This window comes from Vicia villosa, linkage group LG3 (genome assembly GCF_029867415.1).
Source record: "Vicia villosa cultivar HV-30 ecotype Madison, WI linkage group LG3, Vvil1.0, whole genome shotgun sequence".
Lineage (NCBI taxonomy): Eukaryota > Viridiplantae > Streptophyta > Magnoliopsida > Fabales > Fabaceae > Vicia > Vicia villosa.
The window spans coordinates 59815993-59836619 of NC_081182.1; the positions used below are offsets into that span (position 1 = coordinate 59815993).

Here is a 20627-nt window from a genome sequence, read left to right on the forward strand (position 1 = left end):
GATGGGCCAGGCTGCTTCAGACCTCGAGGGGATCGACAGAAATGCAACGAGGGTAAGCCCCCAGCTAGATGTAGACCAAATGGACCTACTTACTTTGCATGTTATAGAAGATGAAATAGTGTTAGCTCTCAAAGGTATTGACAATGATAAGTCACTAGGTGTGATGGTTATGGGGTGTATTTTTACAAGAAATCATGGTTAGTAATTAGTAGTGATGTAATAAATGTTGTCAAATACTTCTTTGTCAATAATATAATGTATAAGGCTGCTAATTGCTTAATGGTCACTCTAATTCCAAAACATAGTGGTGTGAAAAGGATAAAGGATTATAGGTCGATTGCTTGTTGTAGTACTCTTTACAAAATAATCTCCAAAATCACAGCCAATAGAATGGGCAAGGCGCTAAATGCTATCGGCTATGATTTAGAAGGCATGTGATACGGTAGATTGGAATGCCTTACATAGTATCATGAACGAAGTTGGATTCCCAAGAAAATTCACCGAATGGATAATAGTTGTGGTAACATTTGTTTCTTATAGATTTAATGTTAATGGATAGTGTACTGAAATTATGGAGATAAAGACAAGGCTTAGACAAGGATATCCCATATCGCATGTACTCTTTGTTGTGGTGATGGAATCTCTCAGCAGATACTTATTCAAAATGTAGAAGAATAGTAATTACAATTACCATCCAAAATGTGAAAAATTGAGTATTACAAATCTGTGCTTTGCAGACGACCTTGTGATGTTCTCGCGAGGTGATAAGATATCGGTTCAAATGATGATGAATGTATTCAATAGATTTTCAAGGGTAACAGGGCCGGTAGTAAATCCCGTGAAATGCAAACTATACTGTGTTGGAGTTGATTTGGAAGCTAAACCGAATTTTCTTAACACAACAGGATTCCAGGAAGAGCATCTACCTTTCAAATATTTAGGGGTACCGGTACCTAGAAAAAAATCTTGCTAGTAATCACTTTATGCCGCTAGTGGATCCAATTGACTGTAAGATCAAACATTGGACTGCTCGGATGTTAACATACGCAGGGAGAATGCAGCTTATTAAGAGTGTAACATTTGCTCTTACTAACTACTGGCTACAATGCTTCCCATTTCCCAAATGTGTGATTCAAAAAATAGAATCAATCTGTCGTATTTTCTTGTAGACATGAGGTATTGAAGGTAGTCGAAAGTCATCGGCGGCGTGGAAGAAAGTATGTAAACCCAAATGTCAAGGTGGTTTGAATATTATTGACATAGAGATGTGGAACAAAACCAATTTGATTAAGCTTCTATAGAATTTGAGTGATAAATCCGACTCTCTTTGGGTTAGATGAATTCAAGCTTATTATATGAAGCATAAGCACATGATGGATATTGATATTAAGCCTACTTACACTTGGATTATGAAGGTTATTCTTAAGCAAAGAGATGATATAAAGAATATGGGAGAGTGGAACGAAGTCATGGAATGGAGTAAGTTCAACATGGGCAGAGTTTATAGAATATTGCAGAAAGTTACTTAAAAGGTTGAATGAAGGGGCTTAATGTTTGACAATATTGCATAACCCCATGCAGTTTTTATCTTGTGGCTTGTATGTCATGAAAGACTAGCCACTAAGGATGGATTACTCAAGTTTGGAATGATAGATAATATGAAATGTTGTTTTTGCTCAGGTGGGGAATTAATAAAGCATCTGTTCTTCGAATGCCCCATTACAAAAAAGATTTGGGTTGAAATTCAGGAGTGGATGCAGGTTCAACATAGACCTGAAGATTGGCACAAGGAGGTCGATTGGTTAATTTATCACACTAAGGAAAAGAGTGCAAAGGCTGCTGTAATCAAATTGGAAGCCATATATGAAATATGGAATCTCATAAATAATAAAAGTTTTGGCAAGAAGAAAGCTACCATGCGAATAGGGAGGAAAATTATAGACACTATAGTTTATAGAGGTTGGAGTAATAAGAAGCTAAGGAAGTATATAGCTATCCTGATGTTAGAAGGATGATAGATTTCTCTAAGTTCCATAGTTTCCTTAATTTCATAGTGGCTGGATCTGTAACATCTTTTTAACCCTTGTAAAATATTCACAATATAATACAAATTAATTCAAATAAAACAACCACACGAGGATGTCACCTTCATAAGTAAATGTCCCACTCTGTAATACGGGTTCTAAAAATTATATAAATCAAACATTTCTTTAATAACACAATAATAATGTCAACTATCTCGAAGCAGAATTCATAGTTTGAAAATATCTTTATTAAACTTCATAAAACATCATTCATAACTTCAACGTTCAAGTTCCATAACCCAAAACATCACAATGCCATGAAAGGTAATTCATCATAATAAAACGATTAAAGAGAAATATAATAGTTCCAAAAAAGCAAAACAACGATCCTGACCCAGATTTTACGTATCAGAGCAAGACTCACTTTTTATTCTAAATAAACGACAAAAGGACTCCACGAAGTTATCCTCTAACTTCCGCAGACTATTCCTGATTACCTGCACGTTATCCACCTGGAGGCAACATTCAAAAAGAAAGAGAGTGAGTATTTCATAATTATTTTATAAGACATAAGGAATAAATACAGTAATGGCACACAAATAATCAACAACCACACATACACCAATACAACGTATCCTCATGCTTCACATACTTACACCTGAACGTCATCATATAATTTAATCACACCCATCAATTGATTCATCATTCACATCACGAATACTCAAAAATCATTCAATCATGAAATGTCACAAGCAATGCAATGCAACACCAAGACTCATGCATGTGGTACCAACACTTCACTCATGACTCATTCATCGTTCTCTAAAGATCCCCACCAATAGGATTGATTCTCGCTTGGAAATGGAATACTTCACAATATCGCACTCAATCCGCACAATGGGATTGAGGCAATCACTGGACAATTTGTCCTACAGACATCATTGGACTATTATCCTATAATATGCTATGAATATATGATGCACAACTTCATAATAATCAACGACCACAAATAGTCAAAATGGCATCATAATTCATTCATCATATCTTATCACATATTCATCTCAACTACACAACCATCTCAATCAAAACAACACCAATTGTCAGGTTATTCAACCATCACATCTTCATAGAATTATAACAAGCATATACATACATGTAATCGCATAATCAAATTCGATATAAACGGCTCTCTAAATCCATCCAAACATACTTATTAAATCTGGAAAATTACTCGAAAATTAGTATAAATCATAAGCTTCCATAATCCGAAATCATTTTTCAAAAATAACATTTTTCGTCCCAGTGGCCCTTGCTAAGCTCCCCCTGCCCGCGCTACGCGCGTTCTAAGTGCGCTTTATGATTTCTGCAGAAAAATTCTACGCCAATAGCCTTATACCAGTCAGAGTTTTCCACCCCAAAACCTATTTTAATCATTATTTCCCTGCAAATTAAGGCATATTAACCTAGTTCTAACATGTATTAATCATTACAAACATCAAACCCCAATTGTTCATCACAACTTTAATACCCATCATTAAACCCTAGACCTTCAAATCCATAAACATGGTGAATTTGACTACAGTTCATGTCATCATTCACCAATTCCTCAATTAACAACATCCCATAACATACAAATAACATAATCCAAACAAACATCGTCATAGTTCATCAAGATAATCAAATTCATCATAAAACCCCAATACACAACCCAACCTACAATTATCAATTCCTTAAGGAAAATATAATAATTAGGATAACCCCCTTACCTTAGATTATAGGTTAGCATGATTCTCTTTCTAAATTCTACGGTCGATTCTTCTTCTCTTCTTCTTACCCTAACTTTTTCTTTCTTTCACGCTTCTCCAAAAAGTATACGTTGAATGAATATTCTCCCCTTTTTCTCTATTTACTTAGTTAGACTTAGAACCCCTAATATGATATCCCTATTGTTCCCTTACTAACTCCACCTCACATTATCTCATTTATTTTATTTTAATTAAATAGTAATGTTAATTAGAATTATATTTATTTTATTAATCTAACTAACACCTTAATTTCACTACCCCACACACATCACACTTAGGTATCACACGTCACATAAACATCACATATACTCATCGATAAATCACAATGACTCATATAATCACAAAAACAACCAAATAATAGATTAAATAATTAAATCTAATTTTTGAGGTATTACAACTCTCCCCCTCTTAAAGAATTTTTTCCCTCGAAAATTACCTAGCGGAAACAAGAACGGACAAGAATATGTCATATGATCTTCTCGCTCCCATTTCAGACTTTCACCCACTGGTCCACCCTGCAACACCTTCACGAAGGCTATCTTTTTACCTCACAATTGTTTCACTTCCCGTCCTTCTATTCACACTGGTGACGCTTAAATAATCAGGTTATCTCTCACTTATACATCATCCATTTGAATCACATGTGAAGGATGCAAAATGTATTTCCTCAATTGAGACACATGAAACAAATCATGAAGATTCACAAGTGACGGCGACAAAGCAATCCGATAGACCACCTCACCCATCCTCTATGAAATATGATACGAACCAATAAAACACGGCGTAAACTTTTGCGACCTCAAAGCTCTACCGAAACCAGTTACTAGGGGTGGTAAAGCGGGCAGCCCGCCCCGTTTAAGCTCGTCCAAAAGCGGGGTGGGGCGGGGCGGGCTAACTTAGGTGTCCGAGATCAAAAGTCAAGCCCGCCCCGTTTACTAACGAGTTGGCGGGTTGGCGGGCGGGCCCGCCAATTTTATTAATTTATTTTACAATTTGATTTACTAAATAATTTATAAATTTCTTATTATTACCAAAGAGGTCGATAAAAGATTTTTCTTAACAACACACAATATAACTTCAACATGTCTTAAAGACCAATTACAACAAAAAAAATGAAATAAACTCAAGCACAATAAAAAAAAATATAAAAATAAATACATCACAATGCATAAAAAGTAACTACTAAAAGAATTCAATTAAGAATTTACACAAGACAAACAGTAATATTACATTGCATAATACATCACAATGCATAAAATAGTATTGCATAAAATATCAGCACCTAACTTTCTCAATTTTTATATCATATAGACTCTAATATTGACCATTTTTTAATAGTTAAATCATAAATTTGTCCCACGTATACACTAATCAAATCCTTCATGTTCTTAAAATCAACATCTATTTCTAAAAAATACATGTAAGCTAATGTATTGAGAATTTAATAAATATGCATACCATATAAGTGTTATTTTATTTCAAAATTTTCAATCAACACTTGTATTAGAAAGTTATAGAAATAATATTATAATTATAATTCAATCATCAGTCAACATAATCTTAAGAGAAGAGTGTTGTTTTTATAGTTAAAGTTATTTTAATTCTAAAATAAAATAAAAAGTTTTAAAAAAAATCCCGCGGGCAAAATCCGCCCCGCCCCGCTTTTTTAAGCGGGTTAGGCGGGGCGGGCCAACTTAAGGTACCGAGCTGAAAACCTCAGCCCAACCCGTCCAAAATGGCGAGTCAAACGGACCGACCCGGCGGACCTGGCCCGTTTTTCCACCCCTACCAGTTACCACTGTAACTCTAAAAAATACATGATCATCCACCTAGAACTCAAGTGCTTTCCTCCTCTTATCATGATAAATATTTTGACGACTCTGAGAAGTCTTCACCCTCTCTCGAATCATCCTTATCTTTTTAATGGTATCCTCAACAATCTCATGTCCGAGTACATCAAACTCTCCTGATTCATTCCAACACAGCGGAGTTCTACACTTTCTACCATACAATGCATCATACGGTGTCATACCGATACTCGCATGAAAATTATTGTTGTAAGTAAACTCAATCAATGGAAAATGGCTATCCCAAGATCCTCCTTGGTCTAACACACAAGACCTCAAAAAAAATTCTTGAATGAATAGTCCTCTTGGTGTGACCATCCATCTGCAGATGATACGCCAAACTCAATCTTAATGTAGTACCCAACGCATCTTGCAAAATCTTCCAAAACCTTGACATAAACCTCATATCTCTATCAGACACAATACTCGATGGTATCCCGTGCAATTTGACAATCACTTCAATATAAATCTCAGCTAACTTAGAAATAGGATGGTTAATATTCGTTGGTAAGAAATGAGCAGACTTAGTCAACCTATCCATATAACCTAAATAGAATCATTTCCCTTGGCGGTCTTCAGTAAACCCGTCACAAAATCCATGGAAATACTATCCCACTTCCACTCTGGAATGTTCAACGGTTACATTAACCCATAAAGTTTCTGATGTTCAACCTTCGATTATGAAAAGTTAAGCAAGCATAAATAAACTCAACAACATCTTTCTTCATGCCAGGCCACCAAAACAATCTCTTTAAGTCCTGGTACATTTTCGTAGCACCTAGATGAATACTTAAGCCACTTCTACGTCCTTCTTCAAGAATACTCTTCTTAAGTTCTGAAACATCTGAAATACACACTCTATTCCCAAATATCATCACACCATTCTCATCAACTCGGAATTCACCTCGTCTACCTTGGTTAATCAATGTTAACTGCTCAACCAATTTCAATTTGGATTTTTGCCCTTCTCGAATTTTGTCAAGGATAATACTCGTCAATTTTAACATTCCCAATTTCATACTATTAGGAGTTGATTCACACATTAAACTCATATCTATGAATTGTTCAACTAATTCTAATTCACGCACCATCATCATCATTATCAACATATGCAAAGACTTTCTACTTAATGCGTCAACCACCACATTTTCTTTACCAGGATGGTAACTCAATTCAAAATCATAATCCTTCAGCAATTCAATCCATCTTTTGTGCCTCATGTTTAAGTCCTTTTGATCAAATAAGCACTTCTAAATTTTGTGATCGCTAAACACTTCAAACTTAGAGCCAAAAAGATAATGTCTCCAAATTTTCAAAACAAACACCATATCGACCAACTCTAAGTCATGCATAGGATAATTCGTCTCATGAACTTTAAGTTGTCTAGAAGCATAAGAAACAACTTTTCCATTTTGCATCAATACACCACCAAGGCCCATCTTTGACGCATTACAATACACTACAAAAGACTCACTCAGATTAGGCAAAATTAATACCGGAGAGGTCGCCAACTTTTTCTTCATTTCCACAAAACTCCCTTCACACGCAACATCTCATACATAAGCTTGACCCTTTCGAGTCAACTGAGTCAATGGTACCACAAACTTAGAAAATCCTTCTTTGAACCTTTGATAGTAACCAACTAAACCAAGAAAGCTTCGAATCTCAGTCGCAGACTCTAGATTCTCCCACTGCAACAAAACATCAACTTTAGAAGGATCCACATAAATTCCACCACTAGAAATCATGTGGCCAAGAAAACTCACTTTCTTCACCCAAAACTCAAACTTAGACGACTTTGTATATAACTTCTTCTCTTTCAATACTTGCAACACCATAACATGTTCATATTCCGATTTGGAATAAATCAAAATATCATGAATGAACACCACCATAAACTTATCCAAATAGGAATGGAAATTTCGATTCATATATTCCATAAAAACACTTGGATCATTCGACACTAGAATGGTATCACCATATATTCATAATAACCATACCTCGTTCGGAAAGCCGTCTTCGGAATATCATCCAGTTTAACACGAATCTGATGATAACCCAATCTCAAATCAATCTTACTGAAAACATTAGTACCCACTAATTGATCCACCAAATCGTCAATTCTTGGAAGTGGATACTAATTCTTGATAGCCACTTTGTTCAACTTCCTGTAGTCCTCACACAATCTAGTACTTTCGTCTTTCTTATTAACCAACAACACAGGCGCACCCCACTATGAAACACTCGGTCGAACAAACTTTTTCTCGAGCATCTCTTCCAATTGCTTCTTCAGCTCATTCATCTCGAAAGCCAACATTCTATAAAGAGCCATCGATACCGAACTCGTACCTAGCATCAACTCTATAGAAAACTCTAATTCATGTTCTAGGGGCAAATCACTTATATAATATGGAAATACCTCAGGAAATTCACAGACAATCACAAGTTCAACACTTGCAGTTTCACGGTCACTTTGCAACGACGCGAACATTGCAAACATCACGACCTCGTCTCTAAGGCATTCACTCACTTGCTTAGAAGTCAACAACATCAATCCTCCACCATTACCAAACTTTGGAAACCTCAACGTATTATTGAAACAATTTATATGAACATAGTTGTACTTCAACCAGTTCATCCTAAGAATCACATCGATTTGGTGTAAGGGTAGACAAACCAAATGCTTCACAAAACTCTTATCAAAGATAGTCAAAGGACATCCTTTACAAACAAAAGTAGTAGTAACAAAACCATTATCAGGAGTATCTATTACCATACTACCATCCATAAAATACAACTCCAATCCCAACATAGTAGCACAATCAAGCAAAATAAACGAATGAGTAGCACCAGTATCTACAATAGTAACCAATTCGACACTGTTAATTAAACAAGTATCTCGAATCAAGTTGTCCTTCTTGAAGTCTTTTGTTCCTCTCAAAGCAAACACTCTACCATTGGTCTTGGCAGCATTAGCATCCTTCATTTGCGTATGGAACTGGGTGTTGATATGACCATATTCACCACAATTAAAACAACCCACCAGTCATTTGCTTCTCCATCCAGCATATGAGTACCATAACGTACCTTCTATGCTGCAGATAAATCCATCACTCGAAAGATCCTCTCGATTTACTTAAGCCACTCTTGTGCTCCATATGGATCATACAAACCTCAAAAAGTAGGCGGAGTCTCCTTCTGGAAGGTACTCAAGCTTTGTGACTCGCTGATCACTCCATCATAAGGCTGATTCTGCATAGCCTGAGCCACAACCTCCAAGGAAGAAGCAATCGCAACGTCGTTTCTCCCAGCCATACTCAGTTCACACCAAAATTAGCATCAAGGTTAGAATAACTATCGACAGTAATCAACTATCAAACTCTAGACTCAATAACCTAGTCGGACGGACCAACCTGATCTAATACCACTAATGTAACACCCTTCTAACCCACGTAAAATATTTGCAATATGATACAAATTAAATCAAATAAAACCTACACACGGGGGTGTCACCTTCATGAATAATCGTCCCGCTCTGTAACATGGGTTCTCAAAACTATGTAATTCAAACACTTCTTAATAACATAATAATAACATCAATTGTATCGCAGTGAAATTCATAGTTTGAAAATATCTTTATAAAACATCATTTATAACTTCATCGTTCAAGTTCCATAACCCAAAATATCACAATGCCATGAAAAGTAATTCATCATAATAAAACAATTAAAGAGAAACATAATAGTTCCAAAAAAAAACAACGATCCCAACCCCGATGTTACGTATCAGGGGAAGACTCCCGTTTTATTCTAAACAAACGATAAAATGACTCCATGAAGCTATCCTCTAACTTCCGCAGACTATTCCCGATTACCTGCGCGTTACCTACATGGAGGAAACATTCAAACATAAAGGGTGAGTATCTCATAATTATTATATAAGACATAAGGAATAAATATAGTAGTGGTACACAAATAATCAACAACGACCCGTACACCGATACAACGTATCCTCATGCTTCACATACTTACACTTGAACACCATCTTATAATTCAATCACACTTATCAATTAATTCATCATTTGCATCACGAATAATTAAACATCATTCAATCATGCAATGTCACAAACAATGCAATGCAACACCAATAGACTTATGCACGTTGTACTAACACTTCACTAGTGACTCAGTCACCGTTCTCCAAAGATCCCCGCCAATAAGACGATTCATGCTTGGAAACAGAATACTTCAGAATATCGCACTCAATTTTCACATTGGGATTGATGCCACCACTGGACCATTTTCCTGCAGACGTCACTGGACTATCGTCCTATAATATGCTATGAATGTATGATGCACAATTTCACAATAATCAACGACCACGAGTAGTCAAAATGACATCATAATTCATTAATTCATCATATCACATAATCATCTCAACTACACGATTATCACATCCATCTCGATCAAAACAATACACACTTCATAATTGTCATGTTATTCAATCATCACAACTTCATAGAATTACAACAAGCATATACATACATGTAATCGCATAATCAAGTTCCATGTAAACGACTCTCTAAACCCATCCATACATACTTATTAAATTTTGGAAAATTACTTGAAAATTCGTATAAATCATAAGCTTCCATAATCCGATTTCATTTTTCAAAAATAACATTTTTCGTTCCACTGGCCTGGGCTAAGCGACCCCTGCCCACGCTACACGCGCTCCATTATGCGTGGCCCCTGTGTTTCTTTTGGTTTCGCGCTAAGCATGCTCCACCGTGCTAAGCGTGCTCTTCAACTTTTGCAGAAAAATTATACGCTAACAGCCTCATACCATTCCAATTTTTCCACCCAAAACCTGTTTTAATCATTATTTCCCAGCGATTTAAGGCTTATTAACCTAGTTCTAACATGTATTTGTCATTAAAAACATCAAATCACATTTTTTCATCACAACTCCAATACCTGTCATCAAACCCTAGACCTTCAAATTAGGCATGACAACAGGGCGGATCGGGGCCGGTTATTGCCTCCCTCAAATCCAAATACAAATTCCCAAACAATCCGCATTCTCTGCCCCGAACCCAAACGGGGATGTAGAATTAAAACTCAAACCCGAAGCAAACGGGTTCGGGTATCCCCGCCCTGTCACCATCCATTAAGTGAAATCAAATTTTTTAAATAAAAATACATATATTTTTTCCAAAATCAAATTAAATTATAAATAATAAAATAAAACAATTAATTTTTTTTATAAATACATTTCAAATAATAAATACAAATCAAAATATCAAGACATTAACTGCATATTTAATATTCTAAATTATAAAAAATAAATAATAATATACACAGTGAAATAAACGGAGCACGTTCTGGTCGAATTTGGGGTGGGTAATAATGTCTCCATTCCTCATATTTTATAATCGGGAAAAACCCAAACCCAAGCAAAGCAAATTTTCCCCGTCAACTTCGGGGCGGGTTCGGATGGGTACGGATTTTGCTACCATGCCTACTTCAACTCCAAAAACATGGTGGATTTGACTCTAGTTCATTTCATCATTCACCAATTCCTCAATTAACAACATCACATGACATACAAACAACATAATCCAAACAATCACCGTTCTAGTTCATCATGATCATCAAATACACAACCCAACCTACAATTATCAACCCCTTAAGGCAAATATAATAATTAGGATGACCCTCATTACCTTAGATTATTAGCTAGCTTGATTCTCTTCCCAAATTCTACGGTTGATTCTCCTTTTTTTCTTCTTGCCCTAACTCTCTTTCTTTCTTTCTTTCTTTCTTTCATGCTTCTCCAAAATTTTTATGATGAATGAATATTCTCCCCATTTCCTCTATTTACTTAGTTAGCCTTAGGACCCCTAATATGGTATCCCTATTTTACCCTTACTAACTCCACCTCACATTATCTCCAGGGGCGGATGTACATTAAGGCATGGTGTTGCTTTAGCCACACCAGTTTTTTCCATATATATATATATATATATATATATATATATATATATATATATATATATATATATATATAAAATCTTTTAATTGAAATCGAATAAATTATCTTGATCACTAATTAAATTACATGATTTAACTTGATTAAATTGAATAATTCAATTTAATAAATCGATTTATATAACAAATTTATATAATTATTAAATCGGTTGAATTGAATGATACAATCTTTAAAACTAATCGAAACACCTACTAAATTTCTAATTTTTAAAATATCATAATTTAATAAGTTGATTATTTAAATTCAAATTCTAAACACAATCATATCATACAACAAAATAGTTCAAAATATAAATTTAAATAAACTTTAAACAAACTCTAATTACAAAATAATCTGAATAACAAAATATTTGCGTTGTCTAAAACATTTAATTTTAAAGAGGGGAAGTTGTTCCAAATAAGTTTTGAACAAGTTTGCTTCTATTTAATTTTATTCTCTTAAAATAAATTATCAAAACGACATTGTTTTGTGTGAGAAAAAACAAGCATTTAACTCGTCAATTTCCCAAAATCGTCGGTTCGTTAGTTTTTATCTGTTTTGGACGGTTATGACCAATTCTCACTAATTCAATAGCTTACTTTGTCCAACAATCAAATGAGACCAATGGCCCATCCGATTTCTGATTCGGTCGACCGATCTGTTTCAATTTTTGAAATAGAGTCACCACCTCTCCAATTTCTCTCTTCACTCATATTTACTAATTCTTCCTATTTATTAACAATTTTCTCTCACTTATATTTACTAATTCATCCTATTTAGTAGACAAATTTTATTATGAATGATTGCATTAAATAATATTGTTTTTTATTTATTTTCAGCCACACTAATATGCAAGGTCTGTATTCGCCCCAGATTATCTCCTTTATTTTATTTTAATTAGATAGTAATGCTAATTAGAATTTTATCTATTTTAATAATCTAACTAACAACTTAATTCCACTACCCCGCACACATCACACTTAGGCATCACACTTAAGCATCACACATCACATAAACATTACATATACTCATCGATAAATCACAATGACTCATATAATCACCAAAATAACCAAATAATACATTAAATAAGTAAATCTAAATTTTGAGGTGTTACAGGATCTCCATTGAATCGCTTGTAATTATTGATTTTTTGAATTAATCAAAAGCTCATTATTTCAAAAAAAAGAAGAAGACGATATAGCCTATATGTGGGTTATTGTAAAATCTGCAATTTCATTTGCGGATCCATTTTCTAGGCTCCCACAATCAATTTAGATTGGATCAATACGTTTATGATTTTTTTCCGAATTGATTTTAGAGATAATAGTTTTGGAGGACTACCTCTATATTTTAACACATTTAAAATTAAACATAAATAAGTAATATAATACATTAATATACATTAGTATACTAGTATATTATAGCATATTGTTTTTTATTTTTCAAAACATCATATATGTTCTCAAATTATTATTGTTCCGGACTGGCCCAATGAATAGACATGATCCAATCCACTTATGCACTTAAAACGGCTCAATCATCTTGGCCCAGTCAGCTAAGGGCAAAGGAAGTCCCTTTTCCTCCTGCCTCTCTATCGAGGCCTTGAATCAATAAAAATAAAAAACTAATAAAATATAATATTCAAAATAGAAGTCGAACTGGGCCCCCCTTTATGAAAGACCGTCCAATCGCTGTAAGAGAGATGAGTCTGAATTAGTTGACCAGTTAGCCAGATTTCGCCACGCACGGAAAGAGAAACGAGCACCATTGACTATCCAATCGAGTAGCTCCGCGTGTGGGGTCGTACCGTTCATCATCTTCACACTTTTAGAACTCGAAAAATTGCTACGAAAAAGCCTTGATTTTGCCACGATGTCTGCCATGCTTTCTCGTAGCTAATTCTGGAACAATCAAGCCTGCAGAAAAACACGATAAACAAAACAACAAGAACCCAGTCCTATGTTAAATCATGCCCTGAATTTGTTGGCGATGTTCGTTTTTACTAAAAAGTCCTGGAAAACATGATTCAAACAGGTTGAAGCTTCAACAATGGTGAACGCGAGTTCTTGCGTTAAAACTCCCATGTAGAACGTTAATCACGCTCCAATAATGCACTTGATTGGACCTGGAATGTTAGCAATGATTGGGAGCATATAGAGCCACAGATTCGAACTTACCTCACTTACCAACAAAGTTTAAGCGAAACACGATTTCTGATACGCCTTTGGCCGGAGCAAGGGTTCCATTTGAATCCTTAGAACCTCAAGGGTGTGAATGAACGATTTGAATGGATTGAAATTCACCCAAGAGGAAATCTCTCAGTGCCCTAGTTTGCTTGCCTCTTTTGAATGAATGATTAGGGTTTGGAGGCTGCCCTCGTTTTTTTTCCAGGTCTAAATAGTTTGCATATATATATGTGTGATGGATTTTGGTTAAAATCTTGAATCAAATCCTTATAATATTCATGATTGCAATTTGATTGAAAAAGTTATGAAATATTTCCAAATTAGTTTAAATATGGCTCATATCTCTCCAATCTTCTTTGCCACGAATTTTGATCCAATTATGATGACATAACTCTGATATTTTGATCACATAATAGACCTAAAATCAAATCTTTGATTTTCCATTATTTATTTTAACTAAATTGAATTAAAATGAATTAAAAATCAAGTAAATTAAATCAATAATAAAAATGGCATGGGATTGGGCCAGGAGACTTCTAACAAGATTAGAATCATGTTTGGCTCAAAGAAATATGGGCCCATTTGGAAGAAATCCATTTTTGCTCAATAGTCACTTTATGCACTTTCTTAAAATTTGGTCAACTTCAACAAGTCATAACTCATTCAATTTTTATCATATGGAGATCTTCTAGGACTTTTTAGAAAGCCTAAGATGTCTTCTACAAGCCACTTTGGAACATATTTTTCATTCGGAGATTTTATCTTGATGATATTGCTCTTGACAAAAAACTGCTTTTTGCGAGCTTCTAGAAGGACCTGTAATGTTTTGGCTCATATCTCTCAATTGATGCATTTTTAGCCTTGGCATGTGAGAGAAAAAATTGTAGAGAATTAAATTTCCTTCAAGATAGGCTTTGGATGGAGAATTTATGATGTTCCATGTGAAAGTTATGGCTGGTCAAAATTTAGTTGACTTTTAGTCCAAGAACCCTAATTTAGAAACTTCGAGTTTTGTTGATTTCTGAACTTTCCTTGATGAATCATGATCAACCCTTTGATCAAATGATGAATGTGACTTCAAAATATTGATGTTGACCAAAAAATTAGGAATTTTGACTGTACTTTGACCATAGTTGACTTTTAGGTCAAATTAGTCGACTGTTGACCATTTGAACTGTTGACTGAGAAATCTTATGGATCAGAGCTTGAAACTTGGCATGAGGATCATTTGAAACATATGATAGGACATGGAGTCCACTTGAGGCATCAGAAGTTGATTTCTCCTTGAGAAAAGAGAAAACCTTAGTTGGAGGCTTGTTGCTTAGGAGACAGGTTGCATGCTTCCTTCTTGTGTATCTTTGAGCATTTGAAGATCATATGAGTCAAAATATTTTGAAATATGATGGACAAATTTTAGGGTATGACAGCGAGCATCCCTCTGCCCTTCAGAGCACAAATGGAAACCTTTGACGACCAAAGAATCCTAGTCGACCAGGGAGCTTGGACGACATTATGTATTCCCAACTCTTTTCAATACTGCAGCTAGACGAAACGCATCTAACGCCTTGCGTAGGCTTCGATCTGCAGGCTTTAAACGATGTAGTCACCAAACCTTGGGGATATGTAGAGAAGATCATCACCTTTGGGGAAGCAAAAACGGCCAGATCTATCAACATATAATTCTTGGTGATAGACTATCTGTCACTCTATCAATGCATCCTCGGGAGACCCACCCTCGCTGAACTGATAGTCGTACTCTCCACGGTACACCTGAAGATGAAGTGATACACCTCCAAGGGCGTCGTTTCCACCCTACACGGGGACATCGAGGCTGCGAGGAGATGCTTCTAGGTCGTCTCAAAGGGGATGAACTATATGAATGCACCAGTCATAAGGAAACCTATTCTTCCAAGCAACGCGGAAGAATCCAAACCACTGCCACGCATCGACTCCATCGACCTCGACAATCGGTTCTTTATAGATAACTTGAGAGATTAGAAGAAGGACAAAGCTTCGTCGACCATAATGGAGACGACCCAAGCAAAGACTTGAAGATTGGAGCAGGCATCCCCGACTTGATGAGGAAGCAACTCAAAGCCTGCCTCAGGGAGAAGGCGGACCTCTTTGCGTGGAGCGCTTCAAAGATTCCCAGATTGGACCCGGAGATCGCACGTCACCAATCGACTGCAGATCCAGCCATTAGGGCTCTAGCTCTGCGTAGACGTCGACAGTCCCCTAAAAAAATAGAGGCTGCCGAGCAAGCTGTAAAGGACCTCATAGAGGCAAAAGTTATATAGAAGGCCAAGTACACCACTTGGGTGTCCAACGTTGTACTTGTTAAAAAATAAAATGGAAAATGGTGTATATGCATTGATTACATTGATATCAATAAGGCTTTCCCGAAAGATGCTTATCCCTTGCCTAGCATAGATAAACTTGTTGATGATACTGTAGATTTCAAACTTGTGTCCTTCATGGACGCATACTCTAGTTACAACCAGATCCCCATGGCAAATGGGAACAAGAAGTACACGACCTTCATGACCGAGTCGGGCAACTATTACTACAACGTAATACCCTTCAGTCTGAAGAACGCCGGAGCTACCTACCAAAGAATGATGAACAAAGTTTGTCGAAGAGAAATTAGAGACATGCTCGAAGTATACTTGGAAGACATGATCGTGAAATCGCAAGAGGAATCCGATCACGCGGCCCACCTTAAGAAAGTCTTCGACCAGGCTCGGAAGTACAATATACGGTTCAACACGGAAAAGTGCACCTTCAGGGTACGGACAGAAAAATTCTTCGGATTCTACCTAACAATACAAGGAATCGAAGTTAACTCTAGCAAGTGTAGAGCTTTGTCCGAACTCCCGCCGCCGAGATCAAAGAAGTCAATTCAAACTCTGAACGAGATGTTCACATCCCTATCTTGCTTCGTAGAAAATTATGCCAAACACGTTCTCCCCTTTTTCAAACTTCTCCGCAAGGAGGCAACTTTCGAGTAGACGGTTGAGTGCGGACAAACCCCCCTCTATATCAAACATGCTTTATCAAAACCACCGGGTCCTCAGCTGACCAATTATACAAGGAGACCCTCTATCTCTATCTCGTCGTCACTCTCGAGGCCCTCGGAGCTAAGTTGCTTCCATGTTAGAGTTACAAAATAAAATGCACCAGATTGACAATTACACATTTACACCCCTAATTATACTTTTAATTAATATAAGTAAGAATGTAAAAATATTAATAAAATAAAGTAAATTTTCTTACTAAAACTAGAAATTAACGTAATAAAAATCTAAATATATTTACTTATGCAGGGAAAGTTTTCTTTTATGTGATAGAAAGTTTTTTCGTTTTATTTTAAGACAATGTTGGAAGAATTGTTAATTGAAATAATTAAATATATTAAATTTAAAGTACTTACTAAAGAAGTGTTGATATACAAATGTGTTGCCCGATTCTTCAAATGTTGCGTTGCGTTGCGTTTCCCCAGCAGAGGAAATACAAAGTTAGTGCCACCAAGAGCTCCTCCAACCACACTAAGTCCCATCGTTCAGGTATGGAACCTCTTTAGTAATGGATTTTATTATCTCATAACACAGTGTCTAAGAATCATGGTCATTGTATGTCTTTCTAGGTTCAATAGCATCCTTGCATTTCTATTTCTTGCGTTTCATTTCTTGCTCAATAGCATTACCCTTTTGAAGATAAAGTTTTTCTAATCTTTTACTACTATAACATCTCTAAAATGGATGAAAGTTTGAGACTTTTTTGTTTCTGTTCTAAATTTTTGTATCACCTAGTTTAGTTTGTTTTTCTAATCTTTTACTACTATAACATCTCTAAAATGGATGAAAGTTTGAGACTTTTTGTTTCTGTTCTAAATTTTTGTATCACCTAGTTTAGTTTGTTTTTCTAATCTTTTACTACTATAACATCTCTAAAATGGATGAAAGTTTGAGACTTTTTGTTTCTGTTCTAAATTTTTGTATCACCTAGTTTAGTTTGTTTTTCTAATCTTTTACTACTATAACATCTCTAAAATGGATGAAAGTTTGAGACTTTTTGTTTCGTTCTAAATTTCTGTATCACCTAGTTTAGTTTCAGAATGGAAGAGGGCTTTGAAGATTGGAGAACAAGTGGACACTTGAATGAAGTAAAAAATCAAGAAACTGGAGGTTTATTATTTTGTCATTTTCAAATTTCAATCTATGAAATATCTTATTTTGTTATTATATTCATATCAAATTTTAAATGTGTAGATTGTTGTTTTGCCTTCACGGCATGTGCGGCTGTTGAAGTTTTGCACCACAAGCACCCTGACTCTCAAATAAGAGTGGTGCTATCGTGTCAAGACTTGTGGAACAATTTAGTAACAGTCGACCAAACGGAACCTGGGTGTAGCATTCTTGACACTTTAAAATGGATTTATTTTAATGGTTGTGTATTGGAAGAGCATTGTCCTTATTTAGGACGATTGCAGCCTCCTATACCTTTGGAAGATCGCCGGGTAAAATATTCCATTTTTTATTGGAGTGATAGTCCACAACCATTACTTTTTAAATTCTAGCTTTTGTTATGACAATGATATAGATAGCAATCTAAGAAGCAGTAGTATATCAAATTAGAGGTTTAATTAAGTTACATCAACCATTAATCTATCTGTTACATCAATGTTTTAATTAAGTTAAATTATTAGTAATTTTCAAGTGGGTTTTTATTATCATTTACCACACTTGATAAAATTTGAAAATAATTCAATAGTTCGTATTTGTAGTGTATCTAAATAGCTTTTAATTTAGTTGTGGATATTCAAATATTTCTCTTAACCTTTTATTTATGTTGTTGTAGGTTAAAATGAGGATCAAAACTTTGAAACCGGTACTTCGTAAGAACATGGAATATGAAGTATATCGTGGACCAGTCATCGTTGAAATAGATTGGCTTCAGGAAATGGATTTGATTCGAGGGGTAAAATATGTAATATTAATGAAAGTTAGATTAACTTAGTATTTTATTTAATAATTTATTTTTTGTTACAATAATAGGATGGAATATATTCAGGACCGCTTCGTGCATCAACATTTAAAAATGGCAAAATAGAGAAACACGGGGTGCTTGTTGTAGGATTTGGAGCCCAAATGGAGGGAGATGAGCTGATCAAGTTTTGGATTATCCAAAACTCACATGGATCTGGTTGGGGGCACAATGGATATGCTAAATTCAATCGAGCTAAAATTCACAACAGGTATCTAATCAATGATGGATGGACAGTTGTTGGTATAAGCTATTGTGATTTAGAGGGACATCCATACGAGGAGTTGTGATCAATGGTTCGTAGTATTTGTTTTAATTAATTGTTAAACTATGATGAAACATATAAGTATTTTGATTATGTTATTTTAAAAGCTGAGAACACGTGCATAGTTTAGAAGAGTTTGATGTTTGCTTTCTAGACAATTAATGTTAGTATCATATCAATCATAGTCAAACTCCTTTCTATGTTGCAGTATATCTCTTTTTTTGCAATGAATACAAGTTTATGTCAATATCATTTCTTCAATTTTATTGCTATCATCTTCACAATAAATTTCTGTCCTTTTCAAAATGTCTCTTGTTGTATTTCTTCATGAAATATATGAAATTTTTTGTAATCTTAATATTGAACTTTTTCATATCAAATACATATTAGTTTTAGAAGGAAAGTGAATTTGATATGGGAAATGTGGACTTCCAAACCCTTAACATGTGTATCTCAAATTGGATATATTGGCTGCCTGTTCTTAACTAGTAGCTGACTGGTTGGTGGTTTGTGTGGTGCTGTGTATGCTTTTGACTGCTGTTAGGAGTTTTTATTCTTTTCATTGCAATATGTTCGGTTGAAAAAATTGTTGCTAGGGCCAAACATTGAAGCTCGAGATTACTCAGATTTGCCGGCCGTGTGCAACTGATAAAAAGTGTCTTCTTCTTCGTATCTAACTTCTGAATGCAATGTATTTCAGTTCCAAAATATGTGATAAAAAAAGTGGAAGTCATTTGTCGCTCTTTCCTTTAGTTTGGACATGAAACTATCACAAGGAAATCACCAATTGCATGGAGCAAAGTTTGTAGCCCAAGAAAGCAAGGAGGGCTTGGCATCATTTCTCTAAGCCACTGAAACACAGCCACCATGATGTTTAGTTTGGGGATAAATAAGATAGCTCTATAATAGGAATGATGTTTGGTGAGATAACTTTTGCTCGCTGAAAACTTAGGAGTGATGTTTAATTTGGGGATAAAAAGGATAGCTCTTTAATAGGCCTCCATATAGTTGAGAACACCACTCGTTGGCTGGATCTTAAAATCATCTTTTTGGTTATTATCAATAAAGTATTCTTTGATTCCAAAATATAAAAAAAAAGTCATTAAACATAAGAAATAGTTAATCAGTAGTATATCATATAATAGAAAACTAAACCGAGTGGAAATAAAGTTCATGGCTTTGTGGAAATAAAAAAATTTCGGTAACAATTTTTTCTTTGTAATAATTATATATTTCTTTATAATAAATATAATTATTTCATATTTCCATCTTAGATTCTTGGAAACTATTGTTTTTAATCTTCCAAACAAACACCCCTATTATATCTTGTAATACTTTTAACATGATTATAATTATAATAACTTATTATTAGTTTATATAAATCTAAATAAATAGTAAAAAATAATTTTATAAAAATTCATATTTTT

General features: G+C 35.0%; 2 protein-coding genes across 2 annotated transcripts; one reads left to right on the plus strand and one right to left on the minus strand.

Moving 5' to 3' along the window:
* Nucleotides 1-7909: 7909 nt before the first annotated feature.
* Nucleotides 7910-8662, minus strand: LOC131658161 (uncharacterized). Its single transcript, XM_058927490.1, has one exon. The coding sequence runs from the start codon at nt 8660-8662 to the stop codon at nt 7910-7912; it is 753 nt and encodes a 250-aa protein (XP_058783473.1).
* A 9338-nt stretch (nt 8663-18000) lies between these two features.
* LOC131655875 (ervatamin-B-like) lies at nt 18001-19280 on the plus strand. Its single transcript, XM_058925674.1, has 4 exons — nt 18001-18076; nt 18161-18408; nt 18750-18869; nt 18947-19280. Exons 1-4 carry the CDS (start codon nt 18007-18009, stop codon nt 19223-19225), a joined length of 717 nt encoding a protein of 238 aa, XP_058781657.1. The 5' UTR covers nt 18001-18006; the 3' UTR covers nt 19226-19280.
* The last annotated feature ends 1347 nt before the right edge of the window (nt 19281-20627 follow it).